This window comes from Hyla sarda, chromosome 5, assembly GCF_029499605.1.
Source record: "Hyla sarda isolate aHylSar1 chromosome 5, aHylSar1.hap1, whole genome shotgun sequence".
NCBI lineage: Eukaryota > Metazoa > Chordata > Amphibia > Anura > Hylidae > Hyla > Hyla sarda.
The window spans coordinates 242,028,562-242,053,966 of record NC_079193.1 but is presented as its reverse complement, the minus strand read 5'-3'; the positions used below and the strand labels follow the sequence as shown (position 1 = coordinate 242,053,966).

Here is a 25,405-nt window from a genome sequence, read left to right as displayed (position 1 = left end):
CCACTCGCGTAAACAAGTGAGCGGCACGTACCGTGCATGTGCACAATGTGAGCTGTCTCCTAAACAAACAAGTCATAATTACACCGCGCTAATGCATTGCCTTTCTACTATCACTTACTGCTCAACTGAAAAGGCTAAAGCATAAAACAAAAGCCAGAATATCATTTCCAGTTTTTACATTAATTTGATCTTGGCTGTAGAACACTTATTGGCAAGAAGAAGCTTTACAGAATGAACAGCAAGAAACAACATGTACTGCTCACAAAAGGTCATCTCTAGGACATAGGGACTGTACATATGTTCTAAACAATGCACATACATGAGCTCATATCATTCATATGCAAGGTCATTTTCCTAAACCCCAATGGCTAGAATTGTATCAAACATCAGCACTGATTCTATATGGCAATAACGGAGGAACACTGGACAATCCCTAACCAAACACTTAAATAGGCAGCTTGTAAATGCATGTACCCGTATATATATATATATGCCCTAAACACTATTGGGGCCAATTTATCATTTTCTTGGTTTCTTGTGCTGCATATATGTTGCTGAAGCTATTGATAGACTGGTTTTCTCCAGTATGTGAGATTAGATAGATGCCTCGTATGTTTCAGAGCCTGTGCCATCCATTGATCTTTTGATTTAAAGGGGTACTCTGGTGGAAAATAATTTATTTTAAATCAACTGGTGCTAGAAATTTAAACAGATTTGTTAAATACTTCTATAAAAATAAAATCTTAATCCTTCCAGTACTTATCAGCTGCTGTTTACTACAGAGAAAGTTCTTTTCTTTTTGAATTTCTTTACTGTCTGTCCACAGTGCTCTCTGCCGACACCTCTGTCCATGTCAGGAACTGTCCAGAGCAGGAGAGGTTTGCTATGGGAATATGCTGGTACTCTGGACAGTTCCTGACACGGACAGAGGTGTCAGCAGAGAGCAATGTGGACAGACAGATAAGAAATTGAAAAAGAAAATAACTTTCTCTCTAGTAAATAGCAGCTGATAAGTACTGGAAGGATTAAGATTTTTTGATAGAAGTAATTTACAAATCTGTTTAACTTTCTGGCATCAGTTGATTTAAAATAAATAGTTTTCCACCGGAGTACCCCTTTAAGCTTTAAAATAAACCACCCCCTATGTGGCGTCAGAATGTGACTGGCGGAAAAAAAACAAAAAACTTATCAAGTCACATTCAATAAATTCAGCAAATAATATACACCCTGTGGAAAAGCGAAAGTCAGCGTCAGTCACATACATCTCTAAAGTCAGCATTTTTGTGTATAGTTTGTGGTCTGCTTAAACTTTTGAGACAATTCTAAGCAAAATACACAGCGTATATCAAGGATACATTTCTCTCCATGACTTTTCAGTGGCGTTTACTTCTGAAGTGTACAAAGTGAGATCCAGATAGACATATGACCTACTTTGTATCAATTTCACAAGGTCTTTAAGTAAGACTTTTCTTATCTCATGTCAATGTCATTATAATCTGGGGTGTCTGCCTGGACAACTATGTACATTAGAGATGAGCGAACTTACAGTAAATTCCATTCGTCACGAACTTCTCGGCTCGGCAGTTGATGACTTTCCCTGCATAAATTAGTTCAGCTTTCCGGTGTTCCGGTGGGCTGGGAAAGGTGGATACGGTTCTAGGATACTCTTTCCTAGGAATGTATCCACCTTTTCCAGCCCACCGGAGCACCTGAAGGCTGAACTAATTTACGCAGGAAAAGTCATCAACTGCTGAGCCGAGAAGTTCGTGACGAATGGAATTTACTGTAAGTTCGCTCATCTCTAATGTACATAATACAAGTAAATGGAACAAATAGGATTGAATCACTGATTCCAGGTAGGTTATGAACCTGCCTATTTGCTATAAGAGCCTACATGCTTGGACTGTTTTCTGATGATGTATTTAAAGAGAATATCCACCTTTGTCAGCCCAAAAATCTGTAGTTAAAAAAAAACTAAAAATATCTTTTTGGTGGTCACTGTTTTCTTTTCTTTGATACAGAAGTCCAAATCCATTGAATAGTCAAACTTTATTTAAAATTGTGACAACCTTTAGCCACCATTAGGAGGAGCTTAGGAGTTTAGTGCATATTGTTTTTACATTATCATTGAAAGATAAGTCGGCACTGCTCTACTGAGTGGTATGACATGTACACCCGTGCAGTCTCTATCCCACACTCCGCATCCGCTGTCACTCGTGGTGCTCAATCTTTTGCGTGAGAGTGTCCAATATAGTAAAAGAATCACAGATGGCACTCACGATATTGCAGTATATGAAGTTTATTCCAGTCTGGTCAGGATACAGGTAGGCCGACGGGCCGTTTCTCGCTCTCAATCAGCAGACAACCATTGGTCTTGAGAAAGCGCTGATTGAGAGCGAGAAACGGCCCGTCGGCCTATCTGTATCCTGACCAGACTGGAATAAACTTAATATACTGCAATATCGTGAGTGTTATCTGTGATTCTTTTACTATATTGTTTTTACATTGCATTCAATAACAAAACAGTATTTGGATAATTTTTAAAGTTCCTTCTATTGGTGGCTACAGGCAGACAGAATGTTAACTCTTTGGCTAAGCAGGGGATTTCTAACTCTATATATGAAGTCCACCATAAAGATATACTTAAAATTGTTCAGAACCGAAATGCGTCTCTATTTAATAAGAATTAATGGTGCTTACATCTTCTATTGCCAATCCATAAAAATAGGTCTTATTGGCTTCCCGTGTGGGCTGTCTCCACAATTCTACATACAGTGACCCCTCGACCTACGATGGCCCCGACATACGATAATTTCAACATGCGATGGCCTCTCAGAGGCCATCGCATGTTGAAGGCAGCATCAACATACGATGCTTTTTTATGTCGGGGCCATCGCATAAACGGCTATCCGGCAGCGCTGACTGCTTCAGCTGCCACCGGATAGCCGTTTACAGTGCCCCGTGAGCTCCGGTGATGTCTTACCTGTCCTCGGGGCTCCGGCGGGTCCTCTTCGGGATCCCCTGCATCGTCGGCGCTCTCCATCGACGTCATCACATCGTCCCGTCATCCAAAAGGACCAGCGTGCATAGCGACGTGATGGCGGCGACGGAGAGCGCGGATGCCGGGGAAGCAGAGGCCTTGCCGGGGCGCCGGGACACCTTGGGGACACGGCGACAGCGATGGACGGCGACATCCAGGGCAGCGGTGACGAGCGGTGATGGTCCGGAGCGGCAGGGACAGGTGAGTACAACTTCCTCTAACAGTGGTCTACAACCTGCGGACCTGTAGATGTTGCAAAACTACAACACCCAGCATGCCCGGACAGCCAACGGCTGTCCGGGCATGCTGGGTGTTGTAGTTTTGCAACTTTTAGAGGTCCGCAGGTTGTAGACCACTGTCCTATACTTTACAACATGCGATGGTTTCAACAAACGATGGTCCGTTTGGAACGGATTACCATCGTATGTTGAGGGACCACTGTATTTTTTTTCTATCCTGATGCTAAATTCTTCTCCACAAGTCTTGACACTATTGAACTTTTTTTTTTTTTTTTTTTTTGGGGGGGGATGCAGAGATTATACAGCAGGTCCTTGTGGTGACCTTGGCTCAGAGTACCTAATATCACATTGTAACCTGTACCTTACTCTGTACACAATTGCTTGTGTTATCTTGTATCGCAGCCCTATTGTCCTTTTGCTATGCCTGGCAATGCACAGATTCCAGATTTTTTTTTTCTAGATAAAAATAAGAAATCGCTCTATTATAAAAACCGTTATTTTCAAACAACGCTCAAAGAAAATCATCTTGTTCAGTTAAAGGTTGATTTCCTTGGTTATTGGCATACCTGGCTTTTTCCTAGGCTCAGGAAAGGGTAGAGATTTTTTTTGTTAAAATAAGAATTATACTATTGTGTTTCCTAGAACACATAGGAGGGGTATTTTAGACCCTTTTATTATAAAGACTCTTGAATTCATTTAACAAGACTTTTCAAATAATGCTAAGTTCATTTAAGGAGCTTTGATATTTAACTTTACATAAAAAAAAAAATCATATAAAATGCATATTTGGTTGTAAGATCAGAGTATATTTACCTACAACATATGTGTATTCTGTTCCAGGAACCAACATATTGCGTAAACTGTCTCTCACTCTATTTGCAATCTGCATTGAGTGCAATAATGTTATTAAATATCATGAGAAACACAATACAATTGTATGGTGTATAGATGACCTATAAGGCTGTTTCTCAAGTATTTACAGACTCAACTATATAATTGAGGAAAACTAAAATGCCGAAAATTAGCAATAAAGTTGTATAAAAGTCACCAGCCCAAATGGACTTTGCTGGTTACATTTCTGTTCCTGGAAGATTTATCAAACCTTGAGCACAAGAAAAGTGGAGAAGTTGCCTGTAACAAGAAGATTGGGAAAGTCTGGTGTCTACAATCTCCTTAAATATCTTTAGCTGGTGAAATAATCTGTCTATAATGGACTATTAACTATTATATACATATCTATTCTTGCTCCATTTGTTTAGCGTGTGAAATGTTCCTACAGAACATAATACATGGAGGAGATCTATAGATGTTCTCGTTTTATACAGGATAATGGTAAAGAATTGGTAATAACCTGTAAAAACGCACAGAATTTTAAGATCACTCAATAGGCAACACTATAAAGATGACTTGCGTTCTATTTATTGTAAGTGTAAAACAGATCTACACTAACCTGTAAAATACTAAGATTGTTTGCCGTTCGCTGTTCCGCAAGGGGTGAAAGAATAATATTTTGCCACGAATGGTGCGGAGAAATGTAGACATTTTTTACCATTATAGGCATAATGGACAAAGTGTTCGGACATTTCTCTCGTATAAGGCACTGCACCAAACTGGGCGGCTCTACTTTGAAAGCATAGAACAATGGTTTCTACAATTCATGCAATATACAGAAAACATATTGTCAGTAAATCCCATTCACACTTGCGTCTATGTCAGCATGATTGCGGATACAAAGGAGGAAATCAACTATCGGTGTACCATCCCATAACTAGTTCCTCAATACTGGTTAGTACCAATTGGCATATCACAATGTGGCTACAGTGTTTAGTAAATGAGGCGCTAAGGAATTGCTCATTTTTAGGTCATCTTAGGTATTACATAACACAAGATATTCACTGTACCCCCAGTTCATTTGACTCTTGCTAATCATTTTCTCTATTCCTCGGTGCTCACCTTTCCCTTCCTGGGAACATGCTTGTCACCGCCAAAGAACCTGCCCAGTGAGTCAAGAAGACCCGAGTCCCTGTACCGCCCGTGGGCTCCATAGCCATGTCTAGAGCGGTCAGAAGTGCTAGCTGATGCCATTTGTTTTGATCCGTGAGCACGAGACAGTTTCTGTGAGGCCATCAAATCCGTTTCTGGCGAAGTTGATCCACTGTCCTCTTGGATGGTTTGAAGCTCATCTGACTCAGAGGGCCGATCTTTGAAGGTGTTGTCCTCCCTTCCAGGAGCATCTCGGGAAAAGAGGCGGACCAAATGTGGGCGAGAGGCAGCGTCAGCTGGGCTGGCACCCTTCCAATCATTCTTGGGGTCTTCTGTGCTCGTGGAGTCAGTCACCGCCGTGCCCTTGGATGAGGTGCCATTGTTCTGGTTCACATCTGCTGCAAAAAATAAGAGGAAGATGTGAATGCAAGGGCTGTGAAAAGAAAACAATGAGTCCTTCTTCTCGCTATCCTGATTTAGCCATTTCACGCAACGCTCTAAGAATATGTTCCTGGCATTTCTGAGGGAGGAATTATAAGGCACACTGGGAGAATACTTCTTAATATGTAACGTTCATTACTTCATTTCAAATTAAATGTCCTAACTTTCCCATCAGCCCAGTAGATGTGGTTTATATATATAACAAGCTAGATCAACACTTACCAGTAAACTCCCAATAGGGACTATAGCGAGTGAAAAACTCCCTGCCTTTCCATAAGACCCTGGCAGCGAACCTAGTTATTACAATACATACTATAGTAGTATAACTTAACATCACTCAAGTAAATCCAGGCAAGTCAGTAGCAATGAAGGCTGTAAAATAAGATATGATGAAATACAGCACCAGCTTTTATTGTGCAACAAGACACATTCATGCAAAAGTACTTTACTATCTAGTTATACAAGGTATCTTTAATGTACCACACTAAATGAGATTTCCTAAAATACATTTACAATACCAGGGTACATATTTGAGCCTCTATAGCAGTTTTCTCCAACCGGCGTACCTCCAGCTGTTTCCAAACTACAACTCCCAGCATGCCCGGACAGCCAACGGCTGTCCGGGCATGTTGGGAGTTGTAGTTTTGCAACAGCTGGAGGCACACTGGTTGGGAAACACTGCTATGGACAGACATTTTAATAAAGCTGGGTTCACACCACGTTTTTCAAATACGGTAACCGTATACGGTTTTCCGCAAAAAAACGTATCCGACCGTATCCGAAACCGTATGCATAGAGAATGCATTGTAAACCGTATTCCAAATGTTGTGTACGGTTGCATCTGTTTTGCCTCGGATACGGTTTTGCCGATTTTTCAACCGTAGGCAAAAACGCTGTCGACCCCGTTTTTGCCTCCGGTTGGAAAACCGTATGCGGACCGTATGCGGTTCTTTTAACATTGTTGTCTATGAGAACCGTACACAGAATTTCAGAATACGGTTGCACACGATTTTTCTAATCCGTTTTTGGAGTTGACACATGCGCAGATTGGAATTTCAATTGAACAATAGTAACTTTATTAAATTGCTGGAAAACTAATTCCAACAAAATAGCAAAACCGTTGGCAAAAACTGATGCAAACGGATAGAACCGTACAGGGAAAAACCGTATACGTTTTAATTTGGAGTCATGCGGTTGTATACGGTTGCACACGATTTTTCTAATCCGTTTTTGGAGTTGACACATGCGCAGATTGGAATTTCAATTGAACAATAGTAACTTTATTAAATTGCTGGAAAACTAATTCCAACAAAATAGCAAAACCGTTGGCAAAAACTGATGCAAACGGATAGAACCGTACAGGGAAAAACCGTATACGTTTTAATTTGGAGTCATGCGGTTGTATACGGTTGCATACGGTTTTTGCCATATGTTTTTTAGCGGAAAACCGTATACGGTAACCGTATTTGAAAAACGTGGTGTGAACCCAACCTAAACAACAACACCTGCAGATGAGTGAATTTACAGTAAATTCGATTCGTCACGAACTTCTCGGCTCGGCAGTTGATGACTTTTCCTGCATAAATTAGTTCAGCTTTCAGGTGCTCCGATGGGCTGGAAAAGGTGGAGACATTCCTAGGAGACTCTTTCCTAGGAATGTATCCACCTTTTCCAGCCCACCGGAGCACCTGAAGGCTGAACTAATTTACGCAGGATAAGTCATCAACTGCCGAGCTGAGAAGTTCGTGACGAATCGAATTTACTGTAAGTTCGCTCATCTCTACTGCAGATTTTAGCAATGGCACAAAGTAACTCAGAAAAGGGCATCAAATTTTAAGGCTAGGTTCACATGGGATTCTGCTGAGCTTTGCAGAATCCGTGCCAGATGTTTCCAGCACGGAAATTCTGAATTCCGTGTCCGCACAAAGAATGAACACGTTCATTGTTTGTGCGGAGTCCACACTGAATGCATAGCCGTCTATGATACGGCACATTCCTGTGCGGCACCCACAGTTTGCGGGAATGTCTGCACAGAGATTGTCCGTGCCGATATTCCGTAGTGGGAACATAGCCTCATTCTACAAGGAAAAGGTATTTATTTTTTCATAAAAGTAGAGAAATTCGATGAAAGTAGCATTTTTAGTCTCGCTGTGATTTTCCTCAGACCATTTGCAATCCTGTCAAATGCCTTAGCGTTCGCTATTACCGCAATGTTTGTTTTGTAGCCTAAGGGTCGACTGACAGAATTTTAAAGGAACTATAGACAAAGGGAGACAGCGCTCCTATTGTGATATCGTAAGATAATAAAAAAGGGCTATAAGCAAACTTGCTCACCGATGTTGGTTGTACTGAGACCAAGTACAACAAGGCATAAAACCTGGTGTAGGCATAAAACCCTGGACGGGTGAGACTCGGCAGCCGTTCCTGGCAACACAAGGTGAAGCAAAAACAGATCCCTCCAGGACAGCACAGGATAGAGCTGGCGCACAAGACTTGAGTGGTAAAAACTGATTTATTTTACCCGGCATGCAACGCGTTTCGCTGGATAACCAGCTTCATCATGCAGCATGGTGCCTGATGAAGCTGGTTATCCAGTGAAACGCGTTGCATGCCGGGTAAAATAAATCAGTTTTTACCTCTCAAGTCTTGTGCGCCAGCTCTATCCTGTGCTGTCCTAGAGGGATCTGTTTTTAGAATTTTAAAGCGGTACTCTGGATAAATAAAAATGTTTTCACATCAACTGCTGCCAGAAAGTTATACAGATTTGTAAATTACTTCTATTTAAAAAATCTTAATCCTTGCAGTACTTATCAGCTGCTGTATGCCCCAGAGGAAGTTGTATAGTTATTTTAAGTCTGACCACAGTGCACCCTGCTGCCACCTCTGGTCATGTCAGGAACTGTACAGAGCAGGAGAGGTTTGCTATATGGGGATTTGCTTCTACTCTGGACAGTTCCTGGCCCAGACAGAGGTGGCAGCTGAGAGCACTGTGGTCAGACTGGAAAGAATTACACAGCTTCCTCTGGAGCATACAGCAGCTGATAAATACTGGAAGGATTAAGATATTTAAATAGAATTAATTTACACATTTGTTTAACTTCCTGGCACCAGCTGATTTGAATTTTTTTCCCTCTGGAGTACCCCTTTAAAACCTGGAGCAAACCACTTACGCTTTAATATAAATTTCAATGGTAAATTCAGCTCTGCTACATCTGTATAACACAGTACATTACATGGGACTTTAGGGTAGATTAGATTAGATTAGATCACAGCAGGCATGTTCTGTCAATTTCTTCCAGTTACACCTTTGTTTGTAAGGGCCGAGGTTTGTTATCAGAGTTATAACAATGTGATATAAGAGGTGTCTGTTACCACAGCGGGATACCAGTGTTATACCACCAGGTAACTACTGTACTTTATCTTCAACCTCATTCAGAAGGTTTCACGGCTTTAAGTAAAGCTCCATCATCATTTCTATTGGTTCTGTTGTGAGTAAACATTATCTTTTTGGTAAAACAAAAATAGAGAAAAAGAAACACAGCCGCACATCCACAATTTGCATTTTGATCTACTTGCATAAATTCAAACACTAACAGGTTGTTAGTATACATTGTGATCAAAAAGTACAAGCCCACTCATCATGTCAAGGCAACCTATTTAGAGTGGGTCCCTAACCCAACATTGGCGTAGCGCTGGGTGGTGGCCACAACCTCCGAACACCCTACCCACAGGGGAAGCAACCCAGTGACCAGGCAGCCCCACTGCTGCCCGACCAAGCCCCTGGCTCCAGGCCACACAACCCCACAGACAAAGCATCACAGTAACAATGACCGCCGCAGTGCAACCAAACCAATGGGAATACCTACCAAGTGCTTCCTGCCAGAGGGCTGGGAGAATGCTAGGAGGATACCCTTATGCAGTCTCCTGCTAATTAAAAATGCCTGGGCCGAATGGGTGGAGCAGAGTGCTGGCTATGAGGGGACAGACTACAATTGTAAAACAAAAAAAATAGAGAAAAAGAAACACAGCCCACATCCACCATTTGCATTTTGATCTACTTGTTTCTCAGCATAAATTCAAACACTAACAGGTTGTTAGTATACATCCTCCTAACATTCTTCCAGCCCTCTGGTAGAGAGCACATGCTAGGTTTCACACTGGTGTGGTTCTCTGTGGCGGCCATTGTTTCTGTGATGTGTGGGGTGGTGCGGCCCAAAGCCAGGGGCTTGGTCGGGCAGCAGTGGGGCTGCCTGGCCACTGGGTCATTCCTCCTGTGGGCATGGTGTCTCGGAGGCAGTGGCCGCCGTCCGGCACCACACCAGTGTTAGGTTAGGGACCCACTCTGACTAGGTGGCCTTGACGTGGCGAGAGGACTTGTACTTTTTGACCAAAATGTATACTAACACCCTGTTTTTTTTTTTTATTATGCTGAGAAGCAAAAAGATACAAATGGTGGATGTGTGGCTGTGTTTCTCTATTTGCGTTGATTATCTTTTTGGTGCTTTCTGATCTTGGCTACTACCTGAAAACTGTTGATAAGCTGCTTTTGATGGATCGGAGGCAAGGTTCACAATAAATATTTTTGTGGAATATTTCTCTTGGTTCGAAGAGTTTTCTGTAGACACAGTTAAAAGCCAATATCGGTTACCAGTCCTCCGGCCCCAGTCTACTCCCTGGTTGTAGGGCCCGATATGTCACACTGAGGGTCTTCTTATCATCAGTGCAGCAATGTTCTACCTCAGCTGGTGAAAGGCTGAGCTGCAGTGTGATGTAATGGGCTCGGGAACCAGGAAGGTGGTCAAGTCTGGTCCATTACATGGCACTGAGGCTCAGCTTATCATTGGCCAAAGTGGAACATCACTGTGGCTTGTAATAAGTTGACAGTGTGATGTGTTGAGCCTTAAAACCAGGAAGAAGAACAGGGATGGAGAACTGGAGACAGATATTGGAGGCATTGGGGGAGCGGGGGAAGGTAAGTTAAAGTTTAATATTTTAATTGTGGTAGGCCAGGCATATAAAATAAATAAGAAAAATTTGTTGGAGTACCCCTTTAACAAAAAGGGATCTGTGATGGAGCTAGAATACCGTAGATGATTTCAAGCCCCACCTTGCACATCTGCATTCTCATGGCTCCATGAACCTTCATGTAACAAATATATGATTAGGAATGACTGTCTGGAGTTAGGGCATTAGTAAGGGAGTGTAGTTTTAGCACTCAAATAGAGTTTACCTTACATAGAAATACCAGTACAGCTCAGAATAGATGTTTATCTGCTATTTGTAGCAAACATTAAAAGGGTATTTCCATCTAAACTAGATAACAAGATGATCTGTGAGGGTACAAAAGCTGGAACCCCTGGAGTTCCTGGAGGACAAAATTATCCCTGTAAGGAATGATGCACACAAAGTGTGTGCGGCCAATGATCTATTCATTTTTTGGGTGGCCACTGAACATTGCCAAGTTCAGCACTCTGCAATATTTAGTGGCTCTACAGAGGAAAAATGAAGCACTGGCCATGCACATGTGGTGTACAACATTCATTCAAGGGGAAACATTGTTCCAATTCTTGGGACCAGTGAGGGTCCTAGCAGTTGGTCCTTTACGAATCATCTTGTTTTCCACTGTCGTGTGGATAGGGGATACCCTCTTCAGATGGGAATATCTCTTTAACGCTAGATCAGTTCAAATTTTTACATTTGGTTAAATGGTTAATGATATTTATAAACCTGTACGGACATGACACCTACAGGGAAAGCAATATACTGCATACAAATAAGTTATCCAACCTAAAACACTAGGATATCAGTACAGAACAGATTCAATTGTGGTGGCTATAAAAGTGTAGATGAAGGGCTGTGTCTATTCAGGACGTAAAGTCCTGTTCTTTTCTTATAATAAAAAGTGTAAAGCTATGCACACAATAAGTGAGAATATTTTAACTTGCAGTCATACAGGTAAAGTGGACCTGTCAGCAGAAAAAACATGGGTGTAAATAAGCAAATTGCTGAATACCTTTCTGTAACTCCATAGTCCTTCCAAGCACTGTAATATATGCCTTTTTGCTATTATGCAAAGGAGGTTAAACATAGGGGTGTTCCCCAGCATGGTAAAAGGCCAGGTAAGCCTAACCCATGTATTCTTTGATACCAATCACTGGCCGGCTTGCATCCGCCTACCCTATTTGACTGATAGCCACTAGATAAAGAGGACATGTGTTGGACTTACCAAGGCTCTTGCTGTGCTGGTGAATGCTCACTTGGCTTTTGAGCCTGATTTACATAATAACAAATAGGCTTATATCACAGTGCTGAAAAGAACTATAAAAAAATTACTATCCCTATCTAGATATGTGCTTATTTATATCTGTTTTCTGCTGACAGGTCCTCTAAAAGTCATTTAAGGAGTACTCCAGTGCAATAAAACTTATCCCCAATCCAAAGCATAAGGGATAAGTTTTAGATCAGGGGGGGTCCGACCTCTGGGACCCCATGTGATCTCCTGCTTTTCATCCTAGCAGTCCCCAGGAAAGGGGGTGTACCGAAACCCGCATGAAGTGGAGGCCGACACGCCTCCTCCATGTATCTCTATGCGCAATTCTGTCTGTGCTCATTCTTGTCATTGAACACTCAGACCCTCACTTATAAAAACTAGGGACATGCCATTTAGTCGGAAATGACAGATAAACTCTTTTTGCGTCCTTTACCTTAGTTTGTTTTATTAAGAAACTTGTGATATGTTCATGGTCATGGTGTAGGAAGGGGCCCGTATCACATAAGAAGACAGCTGTATCAAAAATGCACATGGTAGGCGAAAGGGGGGAGGTGCACAGCATATTTTAAATTAGAGCCCATTCAGACCCAGTCTAATGACAAGAATGAGCCAGGAGAGTAGCACTTTTAGCTCGTTCTGTCTTGGCCCTGTGACTAGGGACATGTCAAACGTTTTTTTCTATTGACAGGAACACTTTAAAGCCCACCTCTAATCCCTTGGTCAATTTTCTGAAACATTTAGATAACGTGTATGAAGCAAGAAGTTCTGTCTCATAATGCAGAGCTATAAGTTGCGGGAGCAGGGAGAACAGCGCACTGTTCAGGCATTTAGAAGCAAAATTTAAAACGTATCCAAGTTAGACAAACAGCTATCATGTACAGTGCTGCACAATAGTCATTTGTCGAAAAGACTCTAGAGGTACCCTTTCAGTATGTCCCATACACTATTCAGTAAGAATCCACTGTCTTTTTCACTCTAGTTCACTCAGCAGGTGAAACTGGCCTAACCGTTTGTCCCATAGTGTTGTTCCTAATGTACTGATCAAGGGTAAAACATTGATTTGTGTAAATTGGCGGGTCAAAGAACAGTTAATAGTTTTGAGGTACAAGGTCAGGTACACACTGGGGGAGATGATACCTGTGCAAAAGATCAGGTGCAATCTGGTTTACATAACTTGCATCGCATTTTCAATGTGGTTCAGACACTTCTTCAGAATGCATGAGGGGGGCGTGGTTTACCAGTAGGTTCAGCCTCCCTGCTTATGTGTGGCTTAAATGCGCCATAAGTGTGCTACTTTTTTTGTGCACCTTTTTGGCATAAACAGTCTAAAGATGCACCAATTTTTTTTTAACAGCATAAATAACCAAAAAATCTGGTGCATTCTTAAACTGTCTAGTCTAAGTTTACAGTGAAGGGGTTCTCCACCATAAGCTAATTTTAGCACTTACCTGCCAGACAGTAATGGATATGCTTAGGCAGGATCTGTGCTTGTCCTGGGACTAAATGGCTATGTTGTGAGGTTACCATAATGCTGTGGCTATTTTTTTGTGAACTGGCTATTTCCTGTTGGAGTTCATTCTCTCAAACTACAAATCCCATAGCTCCTTGTTTGTCAGTGTGAGGTCACTTCCCCCCTGCCACACATCAGCCATCCCAGCCATTGAAACACAAATAAGCTGCATTCCATTCAAAAGACCAGTGTTTTCTATCCAGTGTGTCTCCAGCTGTTGAAAAAAAAAATACAATAGTTGGGAGGCTACACACTAAAAATTTTGAATTAACTGGGCCGAGGTACTGAGTGGCACTATACCCGTAGTGCCAAAAAGGCCAGTAATAAAAGTATAAGAATAAGACCGAAAGGCACAGTTAGCAATTGGTATGTGTATATAATATAGGGAAATAAAATGCAAAGAGATATGGCTGGTATCAAATCTAATATATGCTTTATTTGGATAAAATATGCAATAAAATGTGCAATAAAATATTTAAGATGTCTGAGCAGGGCCCTTTCTACAGAGACGGTAAAATTGGCAGACAATAAAAGCAGTTCATACATATTAAGTCATTGAGAATAATAGTAACCAATATTAATAATAGCAAATGTAAAATTATTTCTCTCTCTAGCATTCAAAAAATATTTGTAGCACTTGAAATGAAAACAGGATGACAGGTATGCAGGTTGGCAGGGGTGCTGGTGCTCACAGCACACCCGGCCTGATAGTGAAAATACCTGCGATCTTCTTATGAATTGTCCAGTCTGTTATAGAGGTAAATGTTATCCTGGCACTTAGGTCTGGTGAGTAGATGGCTCGGAGCTGCGTCCGGCCCTTTATGGGTGAAGTAGCAGCAGCGAGGATATTGAATCGCGGGGATAGTCGCAGCACTCAGAGCGGCCGCGTCCTCGTGCAGTGGCAGTTTCTTTCTGATGGTTAGTGGTAGCGAGTTATACTATTTAAAGTCTGTGGACAATAGCCAGATGTGTTTTGGGGAGAATCCCCTTTTTCAATGGCAAAATGAGAATGAAAATGGTCCTAGAAGTATGGTCTTATACAGTGACCCCCCGATTTATGATGGCCTCGACATATGATTATTTCAACATATGATGGCATCTCAGAGCCCATCGTATGTTGAAGGCAGCCTCGACATATGATGCTGCTGTGTGTCGGGGCCATCGTACAAACAGCTATCTGATAGCGCTGACAACTTCAGCAACTGACAGATAGTTGTTTAATGTGCCCCGTGTGCCCCGTTCTGCCTCCTGTTACTCACCTGCTGTCCTGCTAACCCACGCAGGCTTCCACTGTGAGCTCCGTGTAAGCCCCCCCCCCCCAGTGCAGCCATAGCCAATAGCTTGCACCATCTTGCTGCAGGCATCCAATGAGCTGCTGGCTGCCCTCCCCTTCCTTTCCTATAGAGCTGTAGTCGGCAGGATGGTAATGGAGGACATTCTGTCCCCCCTGAAGGTATTTAAAGAACTGTACAGTACTGTATGCGATGTCACACATCACATACAATACATATACACACAATACACCCCATACATCAGTGTTTCCCTATCAGTGTGCCTCCAGCTGTTGCAAAACTATAACTCCCAGCATGCCCAGACAGTCAATGGCTGTAAATGCATGCTGGGAGTTGTAGTTGTGCAACAGCTGGAGGCACCCTGGTTTGTTAAACACTCCCCATACTCTCCACATACAATGGTCATCCCAGAACCAATTAGCAGTTTCCCATAGAGATATGTATTCAACATACAATGGTTCCGAGGCCCCAGAACCAATTACCATTTTTACATAGACATATGTACTCGACATATGATGGTTTCAACATATGATGGTTCTCCTGGAACCAATTGATATCATATGTTGAGGGACCACTGTATAAGGTGCCATTTTAATTGGCATGTGGGCTTTAGGCTATGTTCACACTGAGAAATTCAAGAGGAATTAACGAGGAATAATTTTGGTCAGGAAATTGTAGCCTTCTGTCATTTTATCCATCAAGCGGAATTCAAGCGGAATTTGAGGGGAATTTCCACGTGGAAATGAAGAGGAATGGAGAAGGAGGCTATTTAATTCTACTTTTCTGAATTCTGCTTGAATTGAAAACGAGTTCGGGAAGAATTTAAAAAAAAATTTTTTACCACTGACTTCTTTGAATCCTGCTTGTGGATTCTGCTTGAAGAATGAACATGTTCTTCCTTCAAGCGGAACTGAATTCAGCATCGGAATTCAGTGAGCAGAATTTACACTGTGAACTGAGAAGCGGAAAATACATTGAAGTGAATGGAAAATCAATTGCTGAATAATTTCAAGCTGAAAAAGCTAGCAGAATTACTTAACCCCTTAAGGACGCAGGACGTAAATGTACGTCCTGGTGAGGTGGTACTTAACGCACCAGGATGTACATTTACGTCCTGTGCATAACCGCGGGCATCGGAGCGATGCCCGTGTCATGCGCGGCTGATCCCGGCTGCTGATCGCAACCAGGGACCCGCCGGCAATGGCCGACGCCCGCGATCTCGCGGGCGTCCGCCATTAACCCCTCAGGTGCCGGGATCAATACAGATCCCGGCATCTGCGGCAGTGCGCGATTTGAATGAATGATCGGATCGCCCGCAGCGCTGCTGCGGGGATCCGATCATTCATAACGCCGCACAGAGGTCCCCTCTCCTTCCTCCGTCCGGCTCCCGGCGTCTCCTGCTCTGGTCTGTGATCGAGCAGACCAGAGCAGAAGATAACCGAAAACACTGATCTGTTCTATGTCCTATACATAGAACAGATCAGTATTAGCAATCATGGTATTGCTATGAATAGTCCCCTATGGACTATTCAAGTGTAAAAAAAATTTTTTAAAAATGTAAAAGTAAAAGTAAAAAAAAGTGAAAAATCCCCTCCCCCAATAAAAAAGTAAAACGTCCGTTTTTTTCCTATTTTACCCCCAAAAAGCGTAAAAAACATTTTTTATAGACATATTTGGTATCGCCGCGTGCGTAAATGTCCGAACTATTAAAATAAAATGTTAATGATCCCGTACGGTGAACGGCGTGAACGAAAAAAAAAAAAAGTCCAAAATTCCTACTTTTTTTTAATACATTTTTTATAATTTTTTTAAAAATAAAATGTATTAAAAGTTTTTTATATGCAAATGTGGTATAAAAAAAAGTAAAGATCATGGCGCAAAAAATGAGCCCCCATACCGCCGCTTATACGGAAAAATAAAAAAGTTAGAGGTCATCAAAATAAAGGGATTATAAACGTACTAATTTGGTTAAAAAGTTTGTGATTATTTTTAAGCACAACAATAATATAAAAGTATGTAATAATGGGTATCATTTTAATCGTATTGACCCTCAGAATAAAGAACACACATCATTTTTACCATAAATTGTACGGCGTGAAAACAAAACCTTCCAAAATTAGCAAAATTGCGTTTTTCGTTTTAATTTCCCCACAAAAATAGTGTTTTTTGGTTGCGCCATACATTTTATGATATAATGAGTGATGTCATTACAAAGGAAAACTGGTCGCGCAAAAAACAAGCCCTCATACTAGTCTGTGGATGAAAATATAAAAGAGTTATGATTTTTAGAAGGCGAGGAGGAAAAAATGAAAACGTAAAAATTAAATTGTCTGAGTCCTTAAGGCCAAAATGGGCTGAGTCCTTAAGGGGTTAAAGAGTGTCAACAAAAACTTTTAATATGTTGTTCATAATCATTAATGAAGACATATTGTAATATATCTTCATTAAAAAATATTAATATTTATAGAAGTTTTTTCATTTTATACATTTGGCCACTAGGGGTCTCTCTTCTATGCCTGGTCTGCAGGCAGCTTCCTATGCTTTTCATAGTAAGTATACAGCTTTTAGGACTAATGCTGAAAGGGCACTGGTCCTTCCACAGGAAGTTCAGTACTCTCAGCTCAGGACTCGCTCCCAGCCTGGAGCAGCACTGTGAGCTACAAGCCTGCACATGCCTCTCATATAACCGAGGCCAGTCACCTCCCCCTGCTCTGTGTTCTCCCTGCCCCTCACCACACGTTATCTTATACATTGTATTATCTCACTGCACTCCCTGCTCTGTGCCCCCCCCCCCCCCCGACATTCATCTCAATTACTGCCTCTGTAATTGCTCCCACCGCCCCTGGTTCTCAGCATTGACTTTTTAGTGCAGCGAGACACAGGAGAGAGAGAGAGAGAGAGGCTGCCGTCCCTCCCCTGTACTTAGTCTGTATGCACACTGCAGAGCAGTGTTTCCCAACCAGGGTGCCTCCAGCTGTTGCAAAACTACAACTCCCAGCATGCCCGGACAGCTGTTGGCTGTCTGGGCATGATGGGAGTTGTAGTTTTGCAACAGCTGGAGGTACCCTGGTTGGGAAACACTGCTGCAGAGGGAGAGCAGCATACAGGAAGACTGGCAGAAGCAGAGTCCCGGCCAGGCTTCATGTGACATCATGCCTGCCGGGACCCGCCTCCTTCCACCCCTCAGAAAGACAGTGCTCCTGAGCTAATGAAGAGGGATAAAAAAAAGGTATTTCCACAGCTTTTTAAACCTCAATAAACACAGGGATAGGCATAGTTAGAGTAAGGGACAGATGGGGAGGGGGATCAGGGAAAGTTTAGTTGATGACAGGTACTCTTTAAGGAAATTCCTCTTGAATTCCTCTGTGTGAACATACCCTTAGAAACCAACGGATAATGCGGATCATGGATTCCTCAATGGGATTAGGAGTGGTGTTAGTATCAGCACTGTATATGAAATTAACCAATGTTAAAAATGTACACAATATATGCAAATTTAAAAATGAGATTACCAGCCAAATCTCTCAATTAAACAGTAAATTAATTTATCAGTACAAACCATATGTCAGAGAACAGGGTCGAATTGTGTGTTGTGCAGTCTAATGTAGGGAAAAAAGACAGAACATCAGCGCTTGGACGGACGGTCTGAACCTAGCCCATAGGTTACACTACAACCTACCCCTTTTTCCATTCACGCTTTTGTTTATTTTATTTTTAGTTACTTTTATTTCATTTTTATTTTTTTTTATTATTTCCATGTCTATTTCTATTTTATTTTAAATTTTATTTTTATTTTCATTCTTATTTAGATTTTCATTCTTTTTATTTTTATTTTATTTATATCTATATATTCTTTCACTATTATTTCTAGAGTAATTTACCATTCATATCACGGTATACTCCAGTCACACTGTTTACAGCGTCACTATAGTTTCACAACTCATATTTACCATTTGCAAGCATTTTCCAAGTTTTCATTTTTTTCTACTTTTTCCCCAACATTAGACTGCACAATACACAATTCGACCCTGTTCTCTGACATACGGTTTTTACTGGTAAATTAATTTACTGTCTAATTGAGAGATTTGGCTGGTAATCTCGTTTTTAAACTTTCATATATTGTATTTATTTTTAACATTGGTTAATTTCATATACAGTCCTGGGATTATGTATTTCTCTAGATACTAACGCCACTCCTAATCCCATTGAGGAATCCATGATCCGCATTATCCGTTGGTTTCTAATGCCCATATGCCAATTAAAATGGCACCTTATATAAGACCATACTTCTAGGACAATTTTTCATTTTCATTTTGCCATTGAAAAATGGGATTCTCCCCAAAACGCGTCTGGCTATTGTCCAGAGACTTTAAATAGTCTAACTCGCTACCACTCACCATTGACAGGTTACTCTTTTCCATTCACAAGCGCTAGAGTCCCTTGCCAAGCAGACCACCATGCAGCAAGATACACGCTCAGAAAGAAACTGGCACTGCACAAGGACGCGGCCGCTCCGAGTGCTGCGCATATCCCCGCGATTCAATATCCTCGCTGCCGCTACTTCACCCATCAAGGGCCGGACGCAGCTCCGAGCCATCTACTCACCAGACCTAAGTGCCAGGATAACTTATACCTCTATAACAGACGGGACAATTCATAAGAAGATCGCAGGTATTTTCACTATCAGGCCGGGTGCACTGTGAGCACCAGCACCCGTGCCAACCTGCATACTGCTATTTCCTAAACTTAATAGACTATGCTAACTGTTTCATCATCAGGCACTAAAAGTTTTTTAGGATACATCATCCTGTTTTCATTTCAAGTGTTGCAAATATTTTTTGAATGCTAGAGAGAAATAATTTTACTTTTACTATTATTAATATTGGTTACTATATGAACTGCTTTTATTGTCTGCCAATTGTACCGTCTCTGTAGCAAGGGCCCTGCTCAGAGACTTGGCGACATCTTAAATATTTTATTGCACATTTTATTGCACATTTTATCCAAATAAAGCATATTTATTAGATTTGATACCAGCCATATCTCTTTGCATGTTATTTCCCTATATTATATACAAATAGACATACCAATTTCTAACTGTGCCTTGAGGACTGATTTTTCTATTTTTATTACTGTTGCAAAAATATAATTAGATGCAGAATGATCTCTCTTCCACCTAGCTGTCACTCCACACAGTAAAGCAAGACAAGCTCCCTTTGAACACCTGACTAGTGATGTAATGTCTCGACCGCACGCAACCAGGGAAAACCTGAAACCTGATTAATTTTGTATGCTGTTAAAATAAATATTGGGGCGAAAATCACAGATGAATTGCGAGACCACAATCACACACAGGTACGATCACACACAGGTACAGTAACTTTACAGTCCCTGTAGCATATTCAAATACAAAAAATTCCCAGAATACCCCTTTAAACAGTCTAAGAATAAGACTTTTTTTTTAATTATTTCTTCCAAATAATAAGAGGTACCTACATTTTCTGTGATTTTTTTTTATTTACATACAAATGCTGCAGCGGAGGGAATGTCTTTAGTGCAATTTGGGAATGTCTACATGCAAATGTATCAAAAAGAAAGAAAATCTGTACAGTATTTTACAACCAGTCACACCACTGTGTTAATATTGCCAGAACAGTTTCAGCAAATAAAACGGATCTTTGAGTGTCTGCTTTGGACAGCATCCTATAGATATGTTGTTTTGATGTTTTTTTTTTTTCCCAGGTTTGGGTGTCTATAGTCAAAAATGTAAAACTTTCAAAAATGTCTTTAAAAAATATCACCACCAAAAATAAAGAAAACATTGTGTAAATAAGGCTCTTACTGATGCGGGAAACAACAGAGAATGTAACACTCCTCCGGCTGCTCTTCACAGCTGTTTTTGAGCCCCTGGAGGTCCCCCATGTCACTCAGCTATTCCCCACTCTTTAAATTTCAGGGGGAAGGCCCAGAGCTGGTCTGTTCGCCAGTAGTACACAAACTCCTTTTCATTTTTTTTTAAGGAAGAAGTTACACTCAGTGAGCTGGTGCTAAAGAAAGGGGTTGGAGATTAGATAGAGGGGGCAGCACTGTGAATACACAGCAGCAGGAAGAGGTAGCACTAAGCACTGACCTGCTGCTGCTGAGATTAGAGGGAATCCTTGATTTACCTTGCATGGTCAGTGCAGTATCTCTGGTAAATGGAAGAAAAGCTTGCAGGTAGACATGTTGAACCATGGTAAATAAATCAATCTACAGAAATGTTAGGAATTACACAGGTTATCAAATAGAAGGAAGTTATTTGAAACAACAGTGACCATTTAACAAAGCAGGAGAAGAGTCTAGACCATGGAAATGTTAAGCTTAAAGGGGAACTTTTTGAAATTTTTTTCAAATCAACTGGCGCAAGAAAGTTAAACAGATTTGTAAATCTCTTCTATTTAACAATTTTAACCCTTATAGTACTAGAAGAGAAATTTGTGAAGTTCAGGAACTGTCCAGAGCAGGAAAGGATTTCTATGGGGATTTGCTTCTAATCTGGACAGTTCCTGACATGGACAGAGGTGTCAGCAGAGAGCACTGTGGTCAGACAGAAAATAAATGTACAAACTTCTCTGTAGTATACAGCAGCTGATAAGTACTGGAAGAATTAAGATTTTTTTTTGTATAGAAGTAATTTACAAATCTGTTTAACTTTCTGGCACCAGCTGATTTGAATACCTTTGTTTTCTACTTGTTTCCACCGGAGTTCCCCTTTAAGCTGATCCCTATCTATACACTGTCTTGAAGCAATATGGAAAAACAACAAGTGCATTACAAAAAGGAACACTGCTTCTTGCATATTAATACCGTGTAACAGACATCTCATTGTCAGCTAAAAATAGCTGCAAGCGTTAATACAAAGAATATTTATGCCAAAAGAGCATTCTTATTCTACAAGGAACACAAAGCAATTGACTGTGGCGATCACTTCCAATGTGAGGTTTTAGGCTACAGAAACACACAAACACATTACAAAGAACATACGACACACATCATAAAATAAAACATGTGTGCCTTGAAGACATCAACTCAAAACTTATTATCAAAAAATATATACTGTATACTATAAAAAATACAATAAAAAAAAAAAAAAAAAATTAACAGCCACAACTGACATGCATATTTAAAGGAAAAAAAAGAAAAAAAAAGTTTTTGATACTAAGTTTTTTTTTTTTTGGGCTAAACAGCTTTATTTATATATAAAAGTTTAAGTAATGAGCATAGAGCTTAGTAACTCAGCTGGAGCCAGTGCCATGAGTGGTGCTTTCACATTAATGTCATTCATCTTCCACTACCCTTTGGAGGACTGAGCAGCACCCCATGGTTCACAAAGTACAAAGGCATTTTTAAGTATTTCTCCATTATACTGTGCCCTTTTGCTATGTTGTTAGCTGTGACAGTTTTAATAAGTAACATGATGATAAGCAGCTGGTGACTGCCCTAACGTGTCACTCAAACTGCGAACCATACTTACAGATTTATGTGGAAAGATTAATCTGATATCAAGTTATGGAGACACTTGACCACCGACCCTGGGAAACGCATCTTCCCAGCAGATTATATTAAGGGATATGACTGATATATAAATGATACATAAATATATAAATGATTTATAAAAAAAAAATTTAATAATCTAAAGCCAAACATATTCATTACAACTACTGAGATTAGTGTAAGGGTAATAAAGAGAGAGGTATAAATAGCCACAATTCTAATGTCATGTAAAATACCAGATGATACAATATAATGGGGTAGGGCAATGATCATGTTATACTGTATATTTGTAATTAAATACAATGAGATCTGAATGGATGTAATTGCTTTAGAGATGACATGATGTCGTATTTTATCGTTTAGCTTTTAATAAAGAAAATGATCCTGATAGTAGACTAGAGGCAGGTATGTTATTTATGTGCAGACAGTCACGCTATAGTACATAGGCACTGCTTGTGTTAATATAATCTCCACTAAATGATCGCTAACCCTTCATAAACATCAAGTTTTATCATCATTACTCATTACTAAGAATCATGTAAAGCATAAGACTTCCGCTCCTACTCAGCAGATACCCTCTAAAAAAAAGGCCATGTATTTGCAGTATTGGATCTACTTTATCTTTGGTTAAAGGGGTACTCCACCCCTAGACATCTTATCCCCATCCAAAGGATAGGGGATAAGATGTCTGATTGCGGGGGTTCCGCCGCAATATAGCATGCGGCACCGTCACGCCCCCTCCCATAGACTTGCATTGAGGGGGCGGGCATGACGTCACACGGGGGCGGAGTCGTGACGTCACGATCTTCCGTTCCCGTGGTCGGGACCCAGACCCTCCAGCGCTTCCGGAGCAGAAACAGGTGGGTGCCGCATGCTATAATGCGGGGGTCCCCAGCGGGGAACCCCTGCGATCAGACATCTTATCCCCTATCCTTTGGATAGGGGATAAGATGTCTAGGGGTGGAGTCCCCCTTTAAGTGATCTACCAGGAGACCTAAGACCAGATCAAGTGCTGTGCAAAGGACTCTATAATAGTGTTTATGCACACAGCCGTAAAGCATTTTTTGGCAGTATTTAAACTAAAACCAAGAGTGGATGTAAGACACAAAAAAGGTACACATTTTCCATTATAGTTTTTCTGTATCAGTTCCATTTCTGATCTTGGCTAAATACCAAATTCTGTAAGAGAACATAGTTACATTTTTTTCAAATGCCCCAGTGTACTTTGTAATATCCTTTTAGAACCCCTGGGTGCTGCTTTGTCCTGTTTAATGCATTGGATCAGCACCCAGATGTGCTATAATATCTTTTTACTTTTATCTCTGACCTTTCCCAGCATTCCATGCAACCGGAGACAAGATATCATAAGCCACATGGTGTCCAGGGGGCATGGCTATGCTGAAGTGGGTGGATAGATAGCATTACTTCAGTAAATCCATCCAGCGCCCCAACGCAACATAGCCACGTCCCCTGGAACCATGTGACTTTTGACATATTGTCTATGGCTGCATGGAATGCTGGGAAAGGTCAGAGACAACAGTAAAATATAGAGACTTGCACTAAAGCACTTTCGGGTGTGGATCCCATGAAAACAGGACTAAGTGGCACATGGAGGTATTAGAAGCAAATTATAATCATAATAGAAGTATATTAAAAATGTGAACTTCAATCATGAATATTTGCAGAATAAAATACTATTATATAGATCTTTACCATGCATTGAAATATACTTTTCACATTAAATTATGAAATATTTACTGGCTGAAACCACAGAACACTTACACATTTTGATAAAAACTAAAGAAGAAGTTAAAGGGGTTATCTAGGGAAAACCTTTTTTTTTATATATCAACTGGCTCCAGAAAGTTAAACAGATTTGTAAATTACTTCTATTAAAAAATCTTAATCCTTTCAGTACTTATGAGCTTCTGAAGTTTATGTTGTTCTTTTCTGTCTAAGTAATCTCTGATGACACGTGTCTCGGGAACTGCACAGTTTAGAAGAGGTTTGCTATGGGAATTTGCTTCAAAACTGGGCGGTTCCCGAGACACGTGTCATCAGAGATTACTTAGACAGAAAAGAACAACCCTAACTTCAGAAGCTCATAAGTACTGAAAGGATTAAGATTTTTTAAAAGAAGTAATTTACAAATCTGTTTAATTTTCTGGAGCCAGTTGATATATATATAAAAAAGTTATTCCCTGGAATACCCCTTTAAATATTGTAACACTGAACATTGTTATTCAAGAAAAACATTTAAGAAACCGTAAGCAGCAGAACATTAAAATACAGAAGCAGCAATGCTTCATTTGTACACAGACATGCAAAACTGAGGAAGTCATATGTGAAGCATAAGCACTTGCAAAAAAAAAAAAATGATATAAATATAAAAACATTATAAATAAAGAATGGGAGAAGTTATGGCTTGTTAACTGTCCAAATCTTCGCTTCTTCACAGGCATAACAGAAAGGTTACCACACGTGAAATGTCAAAGTCGTTGCTAAAAGGTTGCTATATTTTAATGCACACATCTTGGAAACTTATGAAAAATTCAAGTAGAAGTGCTTTTGCCACCTTGCATATTACAGATTTTTTGGCTTTCACTTTAGGTCTCTGAACACCTACAAATTCAACTACTATATAGACTTTCCATAAAGGGCAAACAAGATCAAATACTTAGAATAGACAAAAAAATAAGATTTATTTTTTGCACAGTCTCTAGAACATAGCCTTAAAATGGGTTATTCCAGTAATAAAAGGTATCCTCTGTCTAGCGGATAGGTGATAACTAGCTAATGGATGGGGCAGAGATGTAACTTAGAAGGTGTAGAGGTGACAGTCGCCCTTGTATCTGAGGGGGCCACATACAGTATATCACATAAGTAAGTCCACCCCTCACATTTTTGTTAATATTAAATTTTTTTTTACGTGAAAACACTGAAAAAATGACATTCAACTACAATGTAAAGTAGTAGGTGCACAGTCTGTATAACAGTGTTTAATGTTGTGTCCCCTCAAAATAACTCAACACACAGCCATTAATGCCTACACCTTGGCAATAAAAGTGAGTACACCCCTAATGTCCAAATTAGTCA

General features: G+C 40.6%; 1 protein-coding gene across 5 annotated transcripts in view; it reads right to left on the bottom strand.

The window, feature by feature from the left end:
• MBP (myelin basic protein) overlaps positions 1-25,405 on the bottom strand; it is a 164,292-nt gene that overhangs the window by 35,698 nt on the left and 103,189 nt on the right. For 2 of the 5 annotated variants that reach the window (XM_056521403.1, XM_056521405.1), the window contains one exon: positions 5,233-5,660. In XM_056521403.1, coding sequence (XP_056377378.1) covers positions 5,233-5,660 — 428 coding nt within the window. Of the gene's footprint in view, positions 1-5,232; positions 5,661-20,943; positions 20,958-25,405 lie in introns of those variants that run through there. The other 3 variants (XM_056521404.1, XM_056521406.1, XM_056521407.1) reach the window with 2 other exon arrangements.